Here is a 22652-nt window from a genome sequence, read left to right on the forward strand (position 1 = left end):
CTTTTAGTTGTGAAGAAATCCAGGACCACCAGTTGGAGATTTGGGAAATCCGGCAAAAACTTGTGGAAGTCAAAATACGAGGGATGGGCAGCTTTATGCGGTGCATACAATGGAGAATAAGGGAGATCTATTGTGGATAATGCTCTTCTGTGTATTTTGTGAGAACAGTCACTTTTGTCTGTGGTACTCAGACATCAGCTCAACAGCTTCAATCTTAGGGGCGCTTCGTGCTCTCTGAGCTTGGTTGTTTTCTTGAAGACATTTCATTACCCAATCTTGGTAACTTCATCAGCATTGATGATGTTACCTAGTTGGGTAATGAATCATCTGCAAGAAAAGAAGTAGCTCAGAGACCACCAGGGACCCTTCATTTCAAACCTGACCTACAAATTTTCTCCTTTTATTAGCTTCATCTCACCATCAGCCTTGAGACTGTACACTTGACATGCCTTCTTCCTTGATGTCAAAGTAGATTTACATAATAGGTACATAATCACCACATTTTCATTCATATACTGAACTAGAAGTTAGGAAACACACCGAGTTTGTGTTCTCTCTCTCTCTCTCTCTCTCTCTCTCTCTCTCTCTCTCTCTCTCTCTCTCTCTAATCCACAGGTGTCAAACTCGCTGCATCAGTTGATGTGTTGTGATGTATTGCAACTTTTTTTGCATTGCCAGAGCTGGGGTAGGCACGGCCTGTGCATGATGCAACTGGCCTGCAGGCTGGCAGTTTGACATCCCTTATCAAATCTATTTATCATCTATCTCATCTTTCTATCTAGCTTTTTCATCTCTCTCTCTCTCTCTCTCTCTCTCTCTCTCTCTCTCTCTCTCTCTCTCTCTCTCTCTCTCTCTTTCTGCCCAGCTTAGCTCACAATCTTGTGAAGAAAATAGGAGGTGTGTGCCACATTGAGGTGTTCCAGGAAAAAACGTAGAATAAAAATCAATGTGTGCCTGGATATGTAGCTGAAATTTAGCAAGCACATCAGTTGCTTAGTGTGAATTGTTCTCCTGAAGTGTATATGTATGAATATGAACGGTATTAAAATTTTTGAATTCTTTCTCTATTTACAGTGCATTTGTACTCAGCCGATGTCAATGAAAGAGAAAAGTAGCCAAGGACATTTTGTTTATGTGTGGCCATTTTTCAGCTGTGTTTCGTTTCATGGTTGTTACATAATCACATTCGCCCCTCCACTTTTTTTTAAATTTAAAAAAGAAGACAAACATCTTACTTACCAGAGTCTCTCTAGATAGATAGATAGATAGATAGATAGATAGATAGATAGATAGATAGATAGATAGATAGATAGCTGAATTCCTTTTTATATTAACTATTTTTAATGGTGGGGGGAAGCACAACTACACAACATTTGTTTGTGACTTTCGCCCCTTTTCATCCAAAGCACCTCTGTGTTGCTACTAGTGCTTGGTATGTAGACTATGTTTACTATCAAGTGGGCATGTGATCAGTAAGGCCTCCATGCTCGATGATTATTAAAAAAAAACCCGAAGCTTTGGGAATTGCTACTCTGTCAGATTATTCGGTATTTGTCCTGGCACTCTCTCTAAAGAGAGGAAACAATTAAACCCAGCATCTCTCTCTCTCTTTTTTTTCTTTTTCCCTACCCACTTCTGTTCTTTCCTCCTTATTTTTTCCCCAGCTTAGAAAAGCCGATGGTTAGAATGGTGGCGGGCTTCTGTGACGAAGGAAGCCAGCAGTATTGTGAAGTGACATTGCCTTCTTTTTAACACTGCTGCTGTCACGTTATTTTCCATTTCTCCCAACGTGTGTCTAATTCATATTCATATCCGTGTTCATTAAGAGGAGAAACGGAAGAGGGAGGACTCTTCGGAAAGAGCAGCTTCCAGAGAACATTATAGTGCAAAGAACAAAACTTCAAATTTCTTTCACACGTCCTTTGTAAATCGGTTGTGTTGGCCGTGCTCTGGAAGCTCTTCAGTTCCTCTTTCTTCTTCATTTGTTTCTCAATTTATTCCACCAGGTTGGTTGGCTTTCTTTTGTATCCCACACCGGCAAGAGAGGGCACCTATTATGAAGGATGTAACATGTTTCTCCTCACATTTTTCCATTCTTCTCTTGAGCGTCGGTGCATTGATAGAAATTGGGCTCTTTCTTTCATATATTTAATTTAGGAACCAGAATACTTTCCAGGGGGTTTCTTAAGTTGCCTGCCTTAAAAAAAGGCTCCAAATACAAGACAGTAATTCTTCACTGCTGAGTTCCTTCAACTTCTTGTCACATGGAGGAGAAAACCCATGTTGGTTTTGTTTTAAGAATGAGAGGGTCTCTTTGGAAGCTTGCCTCCGAATTCAGCTCTGAACTATTTAAGTACACAAAGATTTTGAATGGAATATTGAATGTTACTGATTATTACTGTAAAGGAGAAATAACCCTGCATTTCTCATCCAGAGGAGTTTTGCAAAGAAAAAGTGAGAGGGATCCTCAAACAAGGAGAACGTTTAGCTGACTATAAAGAGACTTGAAAACTATCGTTTCTGTTGAAGGAGGCATTATAAAGGACTGACTCAAACTATCCTAACTTTAGGTAAAGGTAACGGTTCCCCTGCACATGCGTGCTAGTCGTTTCCAACTCTAGGGGCCGGTGCTCATCTCCGTTTCAAAGCCGAAGAGCCAGTGCCTGTCCGAGGACGTCTCCGTGGTCATGTGGCCGGCATGACTAGACGCCAAAGGCACACGGAACGCTGTTAGCTTCCCACCGCAGTGGTCCCTATTTTTCTACTTGCATTTTTACATGCTTTCGAACTGCTAGGTTGGCAGAAGCCGGGACGAGTAACAGGCGCTCACTCTATTACGCGGCACTCGGGATTCGACCCGCCAAACTGCGGACCTCCTGATCGACAAGCTCAGTGTCCTAACCCACTGAGCCACCACGTCCCTATCCTAACTTTAGTCCTAGCCATATTTATTATTTTTATTATTTCCAATTTGTAAACAGCTGCTCATAGGTAGAAATGATACATTTGTATACGTAGGAAAAAAATGTGTATTTAAATTAGTGTCTATTAGCCCCTTGAGGTAGTCTAGCCAAGAAGCAGAACCTTAAATAATAACCCTACCTTTATTTTAAAGTTACATTAACGAATGTTTGCAAATCTGAAAGTACTCCTGCCTTTCACAAAAACTAGGAAGTGTCTTTTCTGAAATTCTTGCTCTACCATTCCTCCTTCAGACTCAAGGGTTTATCCAACCCTGTAGGCTGCAGATCTTCCTGGTCTCCCATTCCCACATACCATTACAAAATCATAACAACATTCCACCAAGGTCTGTTTATCAGAGATTCACTCAGATATGATTTGACCAAGGAAAGGTAACCTTTGCCTGCTACTGTAGATTGGGGTTGAGTGGAAGAACTAGGAAAAGTATGATTTTGTCTTCTGAGTGTCTCATGTGTCCTAGACTGAATAGGCAACTGTTCATTCCAATGCTCTGCGCAACTTTGATGGCTAGAACTGAATCTAGCATGGATGCATTTGTGTGTGCTTCTATCTGTACTATAAATTTTTTTTTTATTTTTTTTCCCAGTCTTTCTCCATTTCAGGTATATTTTTGTTAGAATAATGGATCACAAGAGAGGTTAAAACAAAGTCAAGATGGAAGCTATAACAACGTGACGACTGTCCCTTTTTTACATGTGTCATACATGATTCTGTTATTCTCCTGGAATGGGGCAGTAGGAAAAGCTGACTTAGCATAGGGGAGAACATGCACTGAGCATCAGTAGAAAATCACCATCATCACTTTAACAGCATCACACGGGCTGCTAAACAACAAGGGTAACTAATTTCTTTTTCCCTTTCTTTCTGCCTTTAGAAAAATTAACGAAGCATTTATTGAATTTGAAGTAGAAGAATGAAAAGGTATGACTTAAGTTATTCCCTTAATAAAACGTTAACCTTTATTTGCCTTTGCATTGTTCTTGACGTTTAACTTCTGTACGAAATTACTTCCTTCCACTTCAGGTGACAATTAATGCAATTTGTAACTAAAATTGTTATGAAGGTCAAGTAGATCTTGGGTTAATTTCAAGCCCTCTTCAGTTTTTTGTTTTGTTTTTTACTTTATTTTTTTAAGTACAGTCTGTTCACTGTGCTGCAATCATAGCACCTACAGCCCTTTATGTTTGTTCCCTGCTTAACGTTAGTTTGTTAAACGCAAAAGCGCAGTTAATACATAAGCAACAGCATAGCAGAAGTTCCAACATACAGTTGACTGCTGCTTGACACGTAGGCACACATGTTCGCGTGCACACAAACACACGCAGTAATTCTATAAACTACTCAATGCTTTTTTGTTTAAATGTTGTTAAAAGGTTTACATTCTCACCAACATTTTAAGTATATGCCCATTGTGACTTTTCATGTGAGTTTCTCAGACTATTCTTAATGTAGCTCTAGAATAGCAAAGAGACACAGTTTTATTGGATTAGGAGTTATGTAGCTTCTCCGAACTGTATTTGCAATTTATGTGTCATGCCATTCCAAAGATGTCTTATGTTAATAATTTATGTTTATTGGGATTTATTTTGAGTAGAATTATTTAGCTTTTGTGAGCTCACTCCTTTTTTTCTGTAAAAAGAAAGGGGAGATATTTTTTATGACTCTTGCATTTGCTGAATCCTCATGCTTCCTTAACCTCAAGAACACAGTTTCGCCAAGAGTGCCAAAGAACAATACGAAAAGTTATCGAACATGCATAACAACATGATCAAGCTGTATGATAATTTGGGAGACTATTATGCTTTTGATTCCAAATCTGTCACCATTGAGGAATTCTTTGTAGATCTTAGTACATTCCGGACATTATTTTTGGTAAGTAGAGATTCATCATGCCTATGGCGACAAATATATTTGCACGTGCTTCTTTCTAGAATATTGTCCAGCGTCTTAACAAATTCTGTTGATTAGCATCTCTTTCAAATCCTTGAAGGAGATGGATCACTAATATACAAGCTGCATATTCAGCTTACCATTCAGTGTTCTACTTTATTCCATGCTTCTTCTGCCATTAGATCTGGAATTTATATGTAATGATTTGTTATATTTCAATGTATTCATTAGTTAAAAGGTGATGTGAACTCTTTATGGGGAAAATATTTTTCAAAGATCCTGGAGCACTGGGGAACTACCAGAGGATTGGAAAAGAGCTGATGTAGTTCCCATCTTCAAAAAAGGAAAAAAAATGGACCCAGGAAATTACAGACCTAGCAGCCTGACCTCAACACCTGGGAAGATTCTGGAAAAGATAATCAAACAACGAATAAGCGAGCACCTAGAGGCAAAAAAAGTCATTACTAAAAGCCAACATGGGTTTGTCAAAAACAGATCATGCCAGATAAATCTTATTGCATTCTTTGACCAAGTGACAAAATTAGTGGATCAGAGGAATACTGTGGATATAATTTACTTAGACTTCAGTAAAGCATTTGATAAAGTAGATTACAACCTTCTACTTGATAAGATAGAAAAATGTGGGTTAGACAGAATCATCACCAGATGGATTCGTAACTGGCTGACCGGCCGTACTCAGCATGTGGTCCTCAATAGAACCTCATCTACATGGAGGGAAGTATGTAGTGGGGTGCCCCAGGGCTCTGTTCTGGGTCCAGTGCTTGTCAACATCTGCATCAACTATTTGGACGAAGGGATAAATGGGGAACTCATCAAATTTGCAGACAACACCAAGCTGGCAGGAATAGCCAACACTCCAGAAAACAGGCTTAAGATACAGGAGGATCTGGACAGACTCGAACACTGGGCGCTATCTAACAAATTGAAATTCAATGGTGAAAAAAGTAAGGTTCTACATTTAGGCAAGAAAAACCAATTGTACAGGTATAGTATAGGGGGTACCTTGCTCAATAGTAGTAACTGTGAGAGGGATCTCGGAGTCCTAGTGGACAATCACTTAAATATGAGCCAGCAGTGTGCTGCAGCTGCCAAAAAAGCCAACACAGTGCTAGGCTGCATTAACAGAGGGATAGAATCAAGATCACGTGAACTATTAATACCACTTTACAGTGCCTTGGTAAGGCCACACTTGGAATACTGCATCCAGTTTTGGTCACCACGATGTAAAAAAGATGTTGAGACTCTAGAAAGAGTACAGAGAAGAGCAACAAAGATGATTAGGGGACTGTAAACTGAAACATATAAGGAACAGTTGCTGGAATTGGGTATGTCTTGTTTAATGAAGAGAAGGACGAGGGGGGACATGATAGCAGTGTTCCAATATCTCAGGGGCTGCCACAAAGAGGACGGACTCAAGCTATTATCCAAAGTGCCCAAAGGCAGGACAAGAAGCAGTGGATGGAAACTAATCAAGGAGAGAAGCAACCTAGAACTAAGGAGAAACTTCCTGACAGTTAGAACAATTAACCAGTGGAACAACCTGCCTCCAGAAGCTGTGAATGCTCCAACATTGGAAGTTTTTAAGAAGAGACTGGACAGCCATTTGTCCGAAATGGTATAGGGTTTCCTGGCTGAGCAGGAGGTTGGACTGGATGACCTCTAAGATCCCTTCCAACTTTATTATTATTATTATTAAAATAATTTTTAATTGTGTAAAATCTGTACAAAAATCCTGCGATAGGCAAGTGGTGGTGGATTAATCAGTTACATCTTCTCAGACCAATTTAAAGTATGAGCACGTTTAATTGGGACTTAATTGATTTCAGTAGGATTTGGGTATTGATTGCTTCTCCACATTTTTCTCGCTTGCAAATGAAATTTGAAAATCCCTGATCTGAGTGGCAAAAGCAGCCCCAACCACAAAAAAAGAATTATTTGTAACCCCAGCATATACTGTTCAGTTAAGAGATATTTAATTTTCAGGACTGATTTTTGCAGGAACAGTTAAGCTGGAGCAAATAACTACTTGCAGAATTTAAAGCACATTCCCTTTTTTAAAAGAGGGATTACTCCAGTTAACAATTTCCATTAATTATTATCCCCTCCAGCTCTTGCTAATCATGACATACCCAAGGCTGTTCATAACTGCTCTTACTCTTAGAAATAGCTTTTCATAGTGTCAGGAATATTATTATTTTTCTCACTTAATATGGTTCATCAAATATCCAACAATGAGTTGACTTTTGTAACTATCAAAGAAACTCAAGGATCACACAATAGCTTTATTTACTAACTTTTGACCCTATTTTCTACTCTAATAGAATGCAAGAGAGAATAGTTGATGCATCTTTCCAGGCTATTTATCGACTGAAATGAATAGTTTCCAGAAAGAGGAACCATTGTCTCTCTTTGCCCAGTATAGTCAAGAATTTCCTGGTTTTGGCCAAAAAAGTCGTAAAGTGGGGCAAATTCACTTAACAAAATGCTTCGCTAGTGACAGAAGTCATGGGCTCCGTTAAGACCAGACTACTGGTGTTGCGATGAACTAATACAGCGGTACCCAACCTTTTCTATACCCCGCACCCCTACAACGCTTCTGATCTATTCTTGCACCCTTTACAAAAATTCAATATAACAGCAACAAATTATGCGTATACACTATAATTTTGAAAAGCCCAAGATTTCACACCCCCTGGAATATCAAGGACCCCCGGTTGGGAACTCCTGAAGTAATATAACAGTCCCCTTGTAGGTGAAATTAATCCATTATTAGAAGTTTATGACACAAGAAGAACTCATCCTGCAGATTCTACGTTGTTCCTTTTCTTCAGAATTCTAAGACTTTAAGATCTAAATCTGTACCCCCATCTCACACTTTTGCTCCCTTCCTCTTTAAATTGGGTTCTTGCAGATGCTGTTCCCACTGGCTGCCTCTGGGTTGTTGTAATTAACTGCATCATAAGGAAGGGATGGAAATAGACATATGCTCCAGAATACGAAGCTTGCCTTCAGGGACTATTCAAACTGCCTAGAATTATCAAGGCTGCCCAGTTACTTGCCATCGCTTTTAGCACACAGAAGCCTACCGCCAGCAGCAAGCTTTAATCTGTTGAGTAACTATCAACAGTTGGTGTGCGCCGCAAAACAATTCTCAGCTTTACTATGTTCATTTTGTAATGTACTAGCAGGAAAAAAAAACGAGGAAAAAAGCCAGCCCTCTTTGTATTTGTATTTTTACAGATCTGTAATAATATGAATGTATTGTTGATGAATTAGATTAGATTAGATTAGATTAGATTAGATTAGATTAGATTAGATTAGATTAGATTACCTTTATTGTCTTTTTTTTCCCTGTGGGCACAATGGCACACATTAAAAATGAAATTTAGTTGCTTGCTCTCAAAGTGTACAGATACATAACACACATTTAAAACATGCTATATACAACATATGTTTAGACCTACACCCTTACATATAAATAACATATAAATATTAATCACTGTCCATCTTGAATACATAACGGAAGGAGGAAGCTTTAGAGTTCACAAGGTTAATACTAGGTTGAGGTTAAGGTTAACAAGGTTAAGGCTTACAGTACAGTATGTATTTGTATACCTGCTTATGAACAGCTACAAAACTGAACTGGCATCAAAGTAGTGACGATAAAGATTTCCGTAAGCTAATGATACAAATAGATGATATATGTGTACAAACCAGATTAATTCTCCTTACAAGCTTGTTACTATTCTGTTAGTGTATTTAAAGCCTAAGGATGACCTGGATGATTATAACAATCTCTTTATCTGTCTGTTATCACCCACTTGTAAATTTCAACACAGTTTACTAATATGTTAGCCTGGGGCCTCGTTTCTCTACCTTGTGCAGGTACCTATTTTCTACAAAGAAGGATAGTTATATTTATGAATGAAGGACACCTGTGTTTGCACTAAAACCATTTTACGTGAGGTTAGATTTCACAGAAGAGAATAGCTACTCAACTTTCAGCTCGATTAGTTCCAGAGGTGAAACCTACGCATAATCTATTTCTCTGAAAGTATGTATTTTTGTATGAACAAGTGAAGAATGAATGAATGAATGAATGAATGAATGAATGAATGAATGAATAAGATCAGTACCAGAGAGTGATAAAATGTTGAGTAACTGTGAATTTAAATTTACTGTTTTAAATATTAGCTTTAATGCAGACTCTGGAGAAGAATTAAAAGTTGTACAATTGGATATAATAAAGGATTTTACAGATGCCGCAACATCCCAGATTGATTGAAGGACTTGTCACCAGTGGCACTTTGGGCATTAGCAAAAGCATAGAAAACTCTGAAGGTTTCCCCCCCCCAAAAAAAAAATAATTAGGAGAAGGTTAACCACTGTTCTCCTGAGGACAGTACATCCCTTTAGGATGTACATCCATTTAGGTCTTCCATTTCCTTTCCTACGTGAACTTCCAAAGACATGTTTTCTTTCAATAAGTGATTTTCGTGCCATTAGTAAACATCAAGATAAAGGAAAGTATAAAGATAGCTGGGTGGATCTTACAGGTTCAGACCTTTTCAATTCTTTTTTGCTTTGTTGCTGCTATAGATTAACATGAAAACGTTTTGTGCCTTTGGGACTTTGCTTTTTAGGGAGGGAAAAAAACCAAAGTTATGTGGTGCCCTTGAATTGCTTGTTTACTTGTCTTTCTTCCGCTACTTTGGAATTTTATCCGAGAATTACTTTCTTGTATTTCAAGTAAACTTTGAATGGTAGTTTGATCTCCTTTATAGGATTTTTTTTTAAAATTTCACCTCATACTAGTTTCACACTTTATGGACTGTATGTTTTTTTGTTGTTTTTTTAATGTGACGAGGAAAACTTTTCTATAGTTGGAGGCTGGCAACACAGCACATTATGCCAGGAAAACCTTTTTTAAAAGAAAGAATGTTGCATGCATTAAAATCATCGGGTTTCAACAGTGCCGACCAAACTGAGATAGCAGAAGAGTTCAGGCTGAGATCAGGACAGCCTCATGAAATTTAGCTATTTTTCAAGGTGGCGTCTTTTTCTAAAATATTGAGGGTTGGAAAATATCTATTCTTATGAGATTGCACAGTGGCATCTCAGACATGTTTTTATAGGTCATCAAATACATCAAAGTATCTCCATACAGGTAGTCCTCAACTCACAACAGTTCATTGATGACCTGCAAGCTCCCTTCCAACGCTATTCTATATTCTATATTCCATATTCCATATTCCATATTCCATATTCTATTCTATTCTATTCTATTCTATTCTATTCTATTCTATTCTATTCTATTCTATTCTATTCTATTCTATTCTAAAGTTAAGACATTTAGTTCAAAGTTTCATCGGCACTAAAAATGCCTCTGAAGAAGCTTCTTGGACGAGAAGCGAAATGCCTTCAAAAACAACAAAACAAAAACAAAGTCCAGTTGCCTTGTGAAAAAACACCTTTGGGATATCTATTACCTGGATGACTAAGAATCTCCCTAGACGTCTTTAAGAGAACAGCCAAACTCAGACAGCATCAAGGACTCCTCATTTCAATCTCAAGCTACAAATAATTTCCTTTATCGATCTCTAAAAGAAGAGTACTCTTAATCGCTGTGCCGAACGTTAACAGGAAGGGAGAAAATTTATTTCTGTATTTCATAACAGGATGATTAAAAAAATGCACCTTGCATCCTAAATATATGAAAAAACGTTTTAGAAGCAGCAGCTAGTTGAATCATTGATTGCGAGGTTTTTGTGGAAGTGATTCACAATCAAAGCTGCTTTTTGGATCGGCAGTAAATTCTAATTGTGAATTTGTCGACACACAAGGGATTCCTTTTAGGAGAGCTTGTGGAATTAGATTTTGCAGGGCCTCTACAAAATAATTCAATCAAAATCAGTTCCCAGAGATGAAATGGAGGCTTTTTTTTTACAGCTGTTCATGGCCTGTCCACATCAGAATTCAGATATGAATATTAACAATGAATCATGATGTCTAGTAAGGGTGTCACTTCTTTAAATATATGAAGAGACCTTGGTCTTTTTCAGGGCCGGACAACTTACAAACCAAATCTCATCCTTCCAATATGTTAACATCAGTCAGTCAAACTAGCGACATTTTTAAGGTGTGATTATTTCATTTTTCTTCTTTTCTTTTTAATTTCAGCCCATCTTGATGTTTGTAATTTGTAGTTTGTTTCAAGTGGGGCTGTTTGAAGCTAGATGGTTATTTCTTTCGGCCTTTCATGTAACTGAATCCTTGAACGTGAATCGTATATGACCAATTAATTTGATCTTAAAAGTATTCTCAGCGAACAAGCTTTCTTGACATATCATAGCTATTTATTTCCCAGGAAGTGGAATCCTCTGAAGGTGATCATTCAAGGTTAAGGAAAAGAGTACAGCAGAAAGTAGAATTGCTGGCAACAGTGAAGCATGTTTCACCAAAATTTCCCCACTGGAAAATATCAAATATAGTCAGTGTGATTTTGGACTCCCCAATCTCTTATTCGTGAGGTTTTTCTTAACTCGCAAGGTCGTTTTACAAAAATGTTCTCAGGATAGTTCTCAAAAGTAGATCCAGGAAGAAGGAAGAAATTAGAAGTTGATGAAATCAAAGTGTTGGGCAGGCTGAAAATAAAATGTGAGTCTTAGTAAAGCAAAAAATAAAATAGAAGTCTGTTTGTTTGTGTGTGATTGGCTCTCTAAACACTCATGCTATTTGGCTACAATCAGATGAAGGAAAGCTACCTGATATCAACTTAAGCAAGTTGTGCGTCTTTTTTCTGGTTATTGGGCTATAACTTTTCATAGAATACAGTACAGATAACTGAACAAACTTTATTGCATTACATTCTTGATTAAATTATCTTTCCATTGATACATAATTTTATGGTACTACTCCCAAAAAAAGTGGTGTTATTAGCCATCAAACCTCAAAAATACACTTTTCACAAAAGGTTTCCACAATTTGGCCCACTACAGTAGTTTATAAATAATTTTAAAAATTTGTAGAAGTACTTCTAGATACACGCATAAAGCTTAGGGAAAAAAAAATCTGAGTATTCCTAGATCTTCCTAGAATCTAGTGCATACACAACTGCCTTCCACAAATCTGAAGTGAAATCCTCACAGACAATGTCTGGCCATTACTTTTGTTCATTACTTGTCCCTGGGCTATTTTTTTTTTTAAAGAAATTCAAAAGACCTGGAATAGTAATTATTTCAGCTTTCAAGTTGATCGGGCTTGGTGCTTGGGTGACTGGGTGATCTTCCAAGGTGATTTCCCCCCCCCTTCTTTTTCTTGTAGAAAGCAAAAAAAAAAAAGCAAGCTACCTCAAAAATTTCAAACCATCAGCATCTTGGATCACTTGGATCTTAGTCTGGGTCAAACACAACATCTTTATGTTGCTAATTCAGGTGTTCACCTTCACCTTTCAGCCTTAGCACTTCTGAGCTGACTCCTTTGATCCAATTTGTGTTAAAAAGAATAACACAGGCAACTTCTGCACGGAGCGTCTTTCAGCTAACTCGTAAAATCGCTGGAATTCCATAAGGAAAGACGGAAGATGTTAGACTAGTTCAAGGCTGCGGGCTGGGAAGGGAGGCTACATCCGTATTTCGCAGTATTTTCCCGTGCTGCTTTTTCCGTACTGCTGCCTCCATACTTTTTTAACTGCCAGCTAGAGAGTTTAATCACAATAATTTGGCTTGCCAACAATTGTAATCTTTTATGACATCCCTCAGAAGTTGCATGTCAGGCTTGATGCTTCTCTGCACTGCTCGGTGCAAACTGGGTCTGTGGTTATTGTTGTTATTGCTTCACACCACCCACTGGGAAACATGGAAACTCAGAGCGTGCCTACTGCTCTGGTACCCATTTCTGAAAAGGTCTTGCTTGTTTATTTTTGTTTGATGGAAACAATTGACTCCTTGGGGATGAGTTTTCAGCTTCATAAGAATTGATGAATGGCTGGCTGGATCCTTCAGTATACACAGGGACGGCAGTATTTTTTTGGCAGTATCAGACAAATATCTGGTTAGCCATTTTAAATGTCGGTCTTCTCTAATATATTAAACTTTATAGGATTTAAGAATTTATTGAGGCAATGACTGGCAACCTATAAGACATTTCCTTAACTGGTACAGGCAGTCCTCGACTTACGACCACAATTGAGCCCAAAATTTCTGTTGTTAAGCGAGAGATTTGTTAAGTGACTTTTGTTCCATTTTACAAGCCTTCTTGTCACAGTTGTTAAGGGAAGCACTGCAGTTATTCAGTTAGTAACCCGGTTGTTAAGTGAATCTGGCTTTCCTCATTGACTTTGCTTGTCAGAAGGTCACAAAATCTGATCACATGACCCCAAGACATTGCAGCCGTCGTAAATATGAGTCAGTTGCCAAGCATCTGAATTTTGATCACCTGACTATAAGGATCCTTCAATGGTCGTAAGTGTGAAAAATTACATAGATGATAGATTAGATTAGATTAGATTAGATTAGATTAGATTAGATTAGATTAGATAGATAGATAGATAGATAGATAGATAGATAGATAGATAGATAGATAGATAGAGTGGAGAAGATGATAGATAGACAGACAGACAAACAACTATCATGGACACACACATACACACAAAGACACATAGAAGTCTAGAAAGCAATGACTGGCACATCTAGTAACTGTCTATTCTTATCCTAAAGCATTGAAACAAAAGCTAATCTTCTCGTTAACATGCTTCAGTTTAAGGTTAATTAGCATTTTCCAGCATGAATCTTCTACCCAAACCAGGAAGATATAGTTCTGTTTCTGCTGCTATAGAAAATTTTTTACAAAATGTTGCAGAGACTTATGCTGTCAACAGGGAAAAAAAAACATTTTCTCAATATTTATCAAAGTAGAATTAATACCAGCTAACATATTAACCTGCTAACCTCAATGTTTCTTTTACTTTTTCCTCAGAAAAGTAAACATGTAGAATTTATTATGTATTCACTCTTAACGGATTTTCTTTTTTCTTTTTCCTTTTTTTTCCTGGGGAAAACCAGTACTTATTATGGATTGATAGCGATTAATAGTGCACATTTAATTTCTGCAGAAAAAGGAGGTACTGCTTTAGGAGAGGCACTTGCTGTCACCCAAGAACAAAAACAATCCTTTTCTCGTTGCCCCTTATCTTCCAAAAAGAACGTGTCCCATGAAATGAATGGGCAGATAAGGATGTAATCTGGCTTTTTAAAATGGAAACGCTTAGCATTTTTATTGATTTTATGCGCACTTTTTGAATCTGAATATTAGGCTTCAGCCCTCGTTCGTGGGCTCTCCTGCTTTTCCATCAGGGGAGCTTCGGCATGCTGACTTCATACGCCATCAAAATTAATTTAGGGCAGTGATACAAATCCTGAATTTTGGGAAGAGATTGACCAACTCCTTCGGTGCTACTATTGCAACTCTTACGCTCGCCACCAGACTGATTCTGAAGCAAGTGATGCCCATAATTTAAGACCTGTTAGCTGGCTTTTTTATTTTATCTCAATAGTTTCATTTCTTTACCATGTTTTATTCAGTACAGTTCATTAATCATAACCTGCACGGTGCCCAGGTCTGCTTGGGTAACTTAAGACTTGTCTTTTCCATGAAGCACATCAAGTTGAATACGTAGAAATCATTTCACAGCATCATTCCCCCCACCAGCTTTTGATGACAACAACAACCCCAAAAGACCTCTTTGACAAGTGGGCAGTGGGCACTACATTTGTCTAACTTGCCCAAGGCAGTGTTGGAAACAGTAACTCACAAAGCATTGGAAGGTTGTTGAAAAGGATAAACATAACATATTTGCAGGACCGTCTGCTGCCAGGAACGACCTCCCATCGCCCTGTGCGCTCACACAGGGAGGGCTTCCTCAGGGTGCCGTCGCCTAGACAATGTCGGCTGGCGACCCCCAGGGGGAGGGCCTTCTCTGTGGGAGCGCCAGCCCTGTGGAATCAACTTCCCCTTGAGCTCCGGATGGCCCCGGATCTCCGGTCCTTTCATCGCGGCCTTAAAACATTTCTCTTCCATCAGGCTGACCTGGACTGACGATAGGGATTTTTAAGTAGAATATTTTTTTAATATTTTATCATTTTATCATTGGGGCTTGTTAGGTTAATCTTTTTTAACATTTATATTATTGTGTTTTATTGTTGTTAGCCGCCCTGAGTCCTTCAGGAGATAGGGTGGCATTTAAGTCCCAAAAATAAATTAATTAATTAATAATAATAATAATGATAATAATAATAATAATAATAATAATAATAATAATAATAATAATAATAATAATAATAATAATTAATAATAATAATATTTTTATTTGTATACCGCCCTTCTCTCGAAGGACTCAGGGTGGTGAACAGGGCAATACATGTTAAAAAACAAGAATACAAAAGTTAAAAGAGATTAAACAAGATGCCCAAAAACTATAATAATAAGTTAAAATACATAAAAAGCAATAAAACCCAAACCCATCACCCATCAGGCCAGGCCGGTTTGTTCGAACAGGTAGGTCTTTAGATCGCGCCGGAAGGAGCGAAGGTTGGGCGCCATCCGGAGCTCAACCGGAAACTTTGTTAAAGTATGGTAATTGTCGGGACGAACAAGAAGTTCTGAAAGTTGCTCCCAGATTAAAAGCATGCCTCATTCTTTCGTCACTATCCCTTATTTTCATTTTGGCAGGCAAAAAGTCTTTAGGTTACTGGATTTCTAGTTCTTATAATCTCACAGTCAAATTTTGTTTATCACCTGTTTTGGGCTCCTCTGTTTCATTCCATATCTTCCATATCCTTCCCAGCTAATATCCTTCTCCCTATTTTAAAAGTAGTAGAAATAGAATAATATTAGGCTGATAGTTACAATAAGCAAGCTGATTTTCTCTGGGATTGGTCCCTTTCATTACTTTTGCATCATCGTTGTCTCAGCAAATCATAAAGTTATACATAGATAAAGCTAACCTGACGTGCACAAGGACACAAAACTGTTTGATACGTGTGGTTTTGTGCTTCTGTTTGCCTCTCTGCTGGGCCAGGGATAACTTCAAAACGTGTTTCTCCAGGTGCCTCCCATTCCAGAAAAATACCAGGTAGTATAATGCCCACTTTATGGTGAAGTATATCCCTATTTAACAAGGCCCTCGTTCACCTGCTGAGATGTCACCTATTAAAAGTTTATTATTCATTTAATCTTCTTCTATCTGGATTTAACTGTTTTATTCTCTGGAGTTCTTGGCCTGGACTGGTTTGTAGGTAATCAGACTAAAACAGTGAAAGAACCAGTCATTGTTTCATAAAAAAAAAAGAAGAAGAAGCTATCCTCCTGGGGCTTTGAAAAGTGACACTATACAGTACCATGTATTTTGCTCTCCTCCAGGCAACTTAAAATGCAAGCCAAGTCTGCAACAAACAAGGTTCCTCTCAATTCTGTCTGCATAAACAACCCCTGTGTTTGCTATGCTTAATACAGGAAGCACTGAAGGAAAACCATAAAAGGAGAGAAATGGAGGAAAAGACCAAGAGAGCCAAACTTGCCAAAGAGAAAGCAGAACGAGAAAAATTGGAGCGGCAGAAGAAGAAAAAGCAGCTGATTGACATGAATAAAGGTAAGGAGGGGATGCGGATGGAGCAAGATTTGATAGCTCAGTAAAGGCCCCCACTCATGTAGTCTTCAGGATGGGTATCAAAACCTGGTCCTGCGGGTTGGCCTGGGGCCTGAGGGGGCCTCAGATCTCTGGAGGCAGTTGACATGGTAACAAGAAGATTTCATCCCTGTACTCCTTAGTTCCATTTTATTTATTAATGTTATTTAATAAGAACATTTATGCGGCCGCCCAACTCGCTCTCAGCGACTCTGGGCAAGCTTACAAGGATCAAACCCCAATGTAAAAAACAATAACCCCCCCCACACACAAACACACCTCACCTCTCTTGGTGACAACTATCAAATGAGCCATTTGATGGGCTCCATCCCATTCTGAGGTCTCCGGGCCCATTGGCAAAACCAGGTCGTTGCGGGAAAAAAAAAAGTGTCAAAGTGGGGGCCAGTCTTATCTGTGGGGATGATGTTCCACGGGGACACGTTTATATACATATATAAATAGCTTTAAAAATTCTAACTTTTCTTATAGTGATCCTTTTACTCTCACCTCTAAGGCTACTCTACACCTAGAGTAGCCTTACAGGTGAGAAGGACAGCACATCCATTTAATAAATACACTTAACAAATAAAAAAAAAACAACCCCTTGACTGTTAATGACGGAGAGCCAACTCTTTTCTCAGTTCTTTTGGAAGGCCACGTTCGCTCTCTTCATGTTGTTGTTGTTTTTTTGACGTCTTTTCTAAAGTCTTCTGCATCGACTTACCCGAGCTTCACGTCTTGCTTTGGCTTTAAAAAGGCAGGAGTGTCGGCTTTAGGTTTTTAAATTATCCCTATTTTGCAAGCCTCTTTCCAAGAGGGTGGGTGGCAGCGATTCTTCTGCAGCTTGGAGACTGTCCTTACTCTTATCTCTTGACAGTTCTTCGTGTGTGTGTGTGTGTGTGTGTGTGTGTGTGTGTGTGTGTATTTTTATGAGCTGCAACAGCTGGCTTTAGCTGCAGATTCTGTGCAGATTGACAATTGGATATGATAAAGGAAGCCACGCTGAGCTTGCTGGGTAACTGAACTGACAATATATTGTGTGTGAGGGCATCCGCAGAGAGAGGGTATGAGAAGGAAGGCAGGGAACGAATCAATAGGCTCTTAATATCTCTGCTTTGCAGACTTGCAAAGGACCGCTGAAATGCAGGCTTTCTTCTCCATCCCATTGGATTTCCGAAACAGAGAAGAGAGATGACACAAATATGAATTAGGTTGAACGAGAGATTACTTCACTCTGCAGTTTGCGGTTCTTCCCTCTGTGATCATTCCAGTTCCGTGGTGAAGCACAGCTTAATCCATCCCAATCATGAAACACATAAAAATGCACAGTGTGTGACTTCAGCTTGTCCTTCCTACCCAGTGAGCAAATCTGATGAGATTCGGTCTGAGGGGAAAAAAATAGCAATATTTCTCTCTTGACAAATATTATACCAGATGCCAAGGTATATTAGTTGTGTATCAGAATAAATCAGGTAATGAGTGTGAATTGAGGGTAGTGGGGCTCCTTAGGGCTTCAACCAGTCACTTGTATCTTACAATAAAATCAGCGTAGATGATGATGATGATGATGATGATGATGATGATGATGATTTACAAAGGTACATCTTTGGTTGGTAATCTATTATTCAGCAAGGCAATTAGTGCTGTGTTATTTCAAGAGGTTTCCTGCTTCACAGCCACAGAAGACATTTCTGAGTCTTTCCTTACAGACTGCAGGCAAGCCGAGAGTTAAATTGACTATTTACGTTCTCTTTTTGTGTTATCTGTCTTGCCTGTGTGTGCATTGCTTGAACTCTTGCCAGCTTCTGTGGGAGCTTTTGGAGAACTTGGGCAGTGATTTAAAGGACTGCTTGCCTTCGTTTCGGGGCCCTGGGTCATCACCGGTAACAGCATTCCGTGCACCTCGGCATAGTCATGCTAGCCACCTAAGCATAGAAAGGGTCTTCGGACAACACTGCCCCCCTCACCCAAAAAACAGAGATGAGCGGGGGGGGGGGCAAGGGACAATAATAAGTCTAATTCAGATCACGCCAACTGGGTTTTTTTCCCCTCCACTTTGAATTATGGCAAAAAATATAAGAAATGTATATTGCTATTGTATTCCTGGTGAGTACAAATCTGCATTCAGTCTGATATGAATCTATAATCCTATGTGTAACTAAGCCTATGTAACTATTCAGTTATGAAATTTCGTACAAGGTACATAAGTATATAGAACGAAACAAGGGCCACCCACAATAGCAACCGGCTTGAATGCAATAAATGTATTAGAAAACATTATGATGCAAATATTACTTAATCAGAAGCAATTTACATCTTCATTATCACTGATTACCATGGCAATTAAAATCACCTGTAAACTTAGTGGCATAAGAATAAAAGGAAGAATGAGCTGCCTCACTTACAATTAGTGTTGAATTAATTGTTTTGAAAGGTATATTAACATTCCCTTAACACAGATGAACATAATAGAGTGAGTTTATTATTGGGGATTGACGGCTATCTGGCATGTCAAGGTATTTCGCCTCGGAAAACACATTAGCATCCAAATAGCTAAATCCTAAGCCCAGGTCTATTAATATTCAGAATTGTATTATTGTGAATAGCTTCATTGTACTTTGTGCAGCAGAGTTAATTTTATTCTCCTGATTAACAATCCAAGCTAAAGAGATCCAATTGCTGTTAAAACAGATGAATCCATTGGTTTTAACTTCAGTTGACAGATCTAGGTAACTAATGCAGCTCTCAAATGTATGAAACATGGTTACAGACACTTTATTGGTCATCTAAATCCCTTTGTCCTGCACCGAAACCATCTGGTTTATAACAGTCCGATGACCAGATGCTTTGGTTTCATTGATCATGATAATCGGTTACAGAAGAAAAAGGGCTTGGAACATCACAAGGACAAATGATGTTTTGATAGGATGCTAAAACAGGATTTCTGAGGGTTAGGTCACTCTAATCTGGATGGATGAAGAAACCATTGCATTCCACCATCCCAGAGTTATCGTGATCTCAGCTATCTTCACCAGATCGGGTGTAAGGCACAGCCTGAGCTCTTCTGTTGAGTAGCAAGCCATAGAAATAGAAATATTTCGTACCTTGCTTTGGGCTCTCAGCACTGAACTTTTGAACGCTCTTCCGATACACAAAGTCCTTGAAATAATTGCTGTCTTCCAATAATAAATTCTGTCTCTATTCAACATACCTTTTATTTCATACCTGTTTGTCCCACCTCCAAGGAATGAGTAGCACTCAAGGTATGAGGGGAGGGTGTAGAAAAAGTATAAAACATTTCTGCAGATATCAAAGTCGGGGTCAACCCATTAAGAAGGAGAAAACACATATTTAGTTTAGCAATGCACACAGATAATAAATGAGTTTAGGAGTACAGTATGAAATGTACCAGGTGTGCTTTGAAGCATATAGGATTAGGTATAGAAGCAGTAGGTTGAGTATTGTCAGTGGAAGGCACTACAGGTAGTTCTCAACTTACACTCGCAACTGAGCCCAAAGTAAATGCTGTTAAGCGAGACATTGGTTAAGTGAGTGTTGCCCCATTTTATGACTTTTCTTGCTACAGTTGTTAAGTGAATCACTGGTTGTTAAATTAGTGACACTATTGTTAAGTGAATCATTGACTTTGCTTGTCAGAAGGTTGCAAAAGCACTGTAATGTTTTCCTAGTAAAAAAAAAACAATATTAAGTTTCATGGTTGGCATCAGAATGAACTCACAAATGGTGAAAGTGCCCTTTTGCATCTTTATAGTTTCCCCCCCCCTAAGCTAAATCTTCTAATTAAAGATTCTTCTTTGATGATGCACCACATAATACTAAACAATGAGTTATGTAGAACTTAGAATAGTAGACTTGGAAGGAACCGCGGAGATCATTTAGCCCAACCCCCCTGCTCGAGCAGGCGATTCTTCATCACTGCTGACAAATAGTTGTCTGCTCTCTTTCTGAAAGCCTTCAGTGATGGAGCACCCACAACTTCTGAAGACAAGCTATTCCATTGGTTAATTGCTCTCACTGTTAGGAAATTTCCCCTTAGTTCTAGGCTGCTTCTCTCTTTGGTTAGTTTCCAACTATGGTTTCTTGTCTTGCCTTTTGATGCTTTGAAAATAGTTTGACCCCCCCCTCATCTTTGTAGGAGCCCTTCAAATATTGGAACAGAGCTATCATGTCCCGCCTAGTCGCCCAATTCCTGTAACTGTTCTTCGCACCTTTTAACCTCCAGCCCCCTAATTATCTTTGTTGCTCTTCTCTGCACTCTTTCCAGAATCTCAACAGTATTGTGTTGGCCAGAACTGGATGCAGTGTACCAAGTGTGGTCTTACTAAGGCTTTGTAAAGCGGTACTACAACTTCACGTGATCTTGATTCTAATCCCTCTCTTAATGCACATTTGCTGATTGCTGCTAACAAGCAAGAGAGGAGAAGTGTACATTGGTAGTATATATATATATATATATATATAAACCACCGAGTTCATTTTCTCGTGTTACTGCATTCTTAAAACCCACCGCAGTTCTCTTAAGCTGCATTTGTATGGTGAATTCTGCCCGATAGATACCACTACTTCTTGAAAGTTTAACAGATAATTTGAATGGGAAAAAAAAAAGACCTTGGGATGTGGTTTCAAACATCTTTAAGCCCAGCGATGATAGAGTTCGCCATTCTCATTTTAAAATACTACATAATCTTTCTCTGCAATTCTAGAAAATACTTAAAATATAAGTAAGTCACTGTGCATAGCAATGTTTCAGAAATGCATCCTTGCGCTTTTAATTTCTTATCTCCAGGGAAACAGGCAAAGAAAACAGAATATTCAATATTGTTACATGGATAGAGAAAGTTGAAAATAAAAGGGGAAAAAAGGCGTATGCTTATTTTGATGCTTTTCAGAGGCTACTCAGCTTTTACTGACATGTTTGTTATATCATGGAGCCAAACAAATTAAACAAAACGAAACGAAATGAAGTCATGCAGCTAACCTTTCGGTGATATTTTGGCGTTGGCTTCCAGTTCTCTGATTTCATTTATTTAATTAGCCAAGAATATTGTAAAATAACGAAGTTAAGTTACCTCTGTGGCCCTGTAAATTTATGCAGATTTTTTTCTCCCTGAGCTTAGGTTATGGTGAATCTTTTGAGTCCTGATTAAAATAATAGTATTATTCAGTTTTATAGTACAGGAAGTTCTTGACTTACAACCATTCTTTTAGTGAATGCTTGAAGTTACAATGGTACTGAAAAAACCAACTCATGACTATTGTTCACACTTACAGCCAGCAACCCCAGGATCACGTGATCGAAATACAGACACTTGGCAACTGTATTTATTTGCAGCGTCCTGGGGTCATGTGATCCCTTTTTGCGAACTTGTGACACGCAAAGTCGATGAGGAAGCCAGATCCACTTAACTAGCCAATTTTTAGAAAAATCCAGGCACTGAAATGAGTTTGCTTGGTTTTATTCTTCTGCCAGTATATTGCGATTATTTTGCTATTTTTGATTTATATAGAATGCAAGCCCCCCCCCTTTTTTTTTAAAGGAAGATGATGTGACTGTTGCTTAGAATTTGAATTTGACACAAAGTAGACCGAAAAGATGGTCTGACAGGGAAATGACAGTCTCTAGGTGTTGTTTTTTTTCCAGCACGGATGTGTTAAGCATAATTTCATATACAAAAATTCAGGAGAAAAGAAACAGGGTGCTGTCTTTAAGTTGGGCCCTGGCGTAAGATGATCAGGTGTGCCACTTTTGGAAAGTTATAGCCCTGGCTCTCTGATCAATGTCAAAGGCTACCATCAAGAGCAAAAATTGTCATGTTGCTTCCCTCTTCGGTGGTATTGAATAGTTGGAATTGTTCTATCTTGTCAGGATTACAAGAGGGACAAGTAGAACCCAAGAAGCTAAATTCTACCTGCCAACATTGTGTTACAATCTTATCCATGGCTGTACTCTATCTGATCTTGGGAAGGCTGTCAGTATTTAGTTGTTCATCTATAATTTACTGGGAAGGAAGAAAAAACGTATCAAGATTATTACCTATTTTTTTTTCTGTCTAGA

General features: G+C 38.6%; 1 protein-coding gene across 4 annotated transcripts in view; it reads left to right on the forward strand.

Annotated features, from left to right (window-relative positions):
- DIAPH2 (diaphanous related formin 2) overlaps positions 1 to 22652 on the forward strand; it is a 240609-nt gene that overhangs the window by 154900 nt on the left and 63057 nt on the right. For all 4 annotated transcript variants that reach the window (XM_083371796.1, XM_083371801.1, XM_083371797.1 and 1 more), the window contains 2 exons: positions 4689 to 4854; positions 16405 to 16540. In XM_083371796.1, the coding sequence (XP_083227922.1) occupies positions 4689 to 4854; positions 16405 to 16540 (302 nt within the window). The remainder of the gene's footprint in view (positions 1 to 4688; positions 4855 to 16404; positions 16541 to 22652) is intronic.

Source organism: Vipera ursinii (assembly GCF_947247035.1).
Source record: "Vipera ursinii genome assembly, chromosome: 12".
NCBI lineage: Eukaryota > Metazoa > Chordata > Lepidosauria > Squamata > Viperidae > Vipera > Vipera ursinii.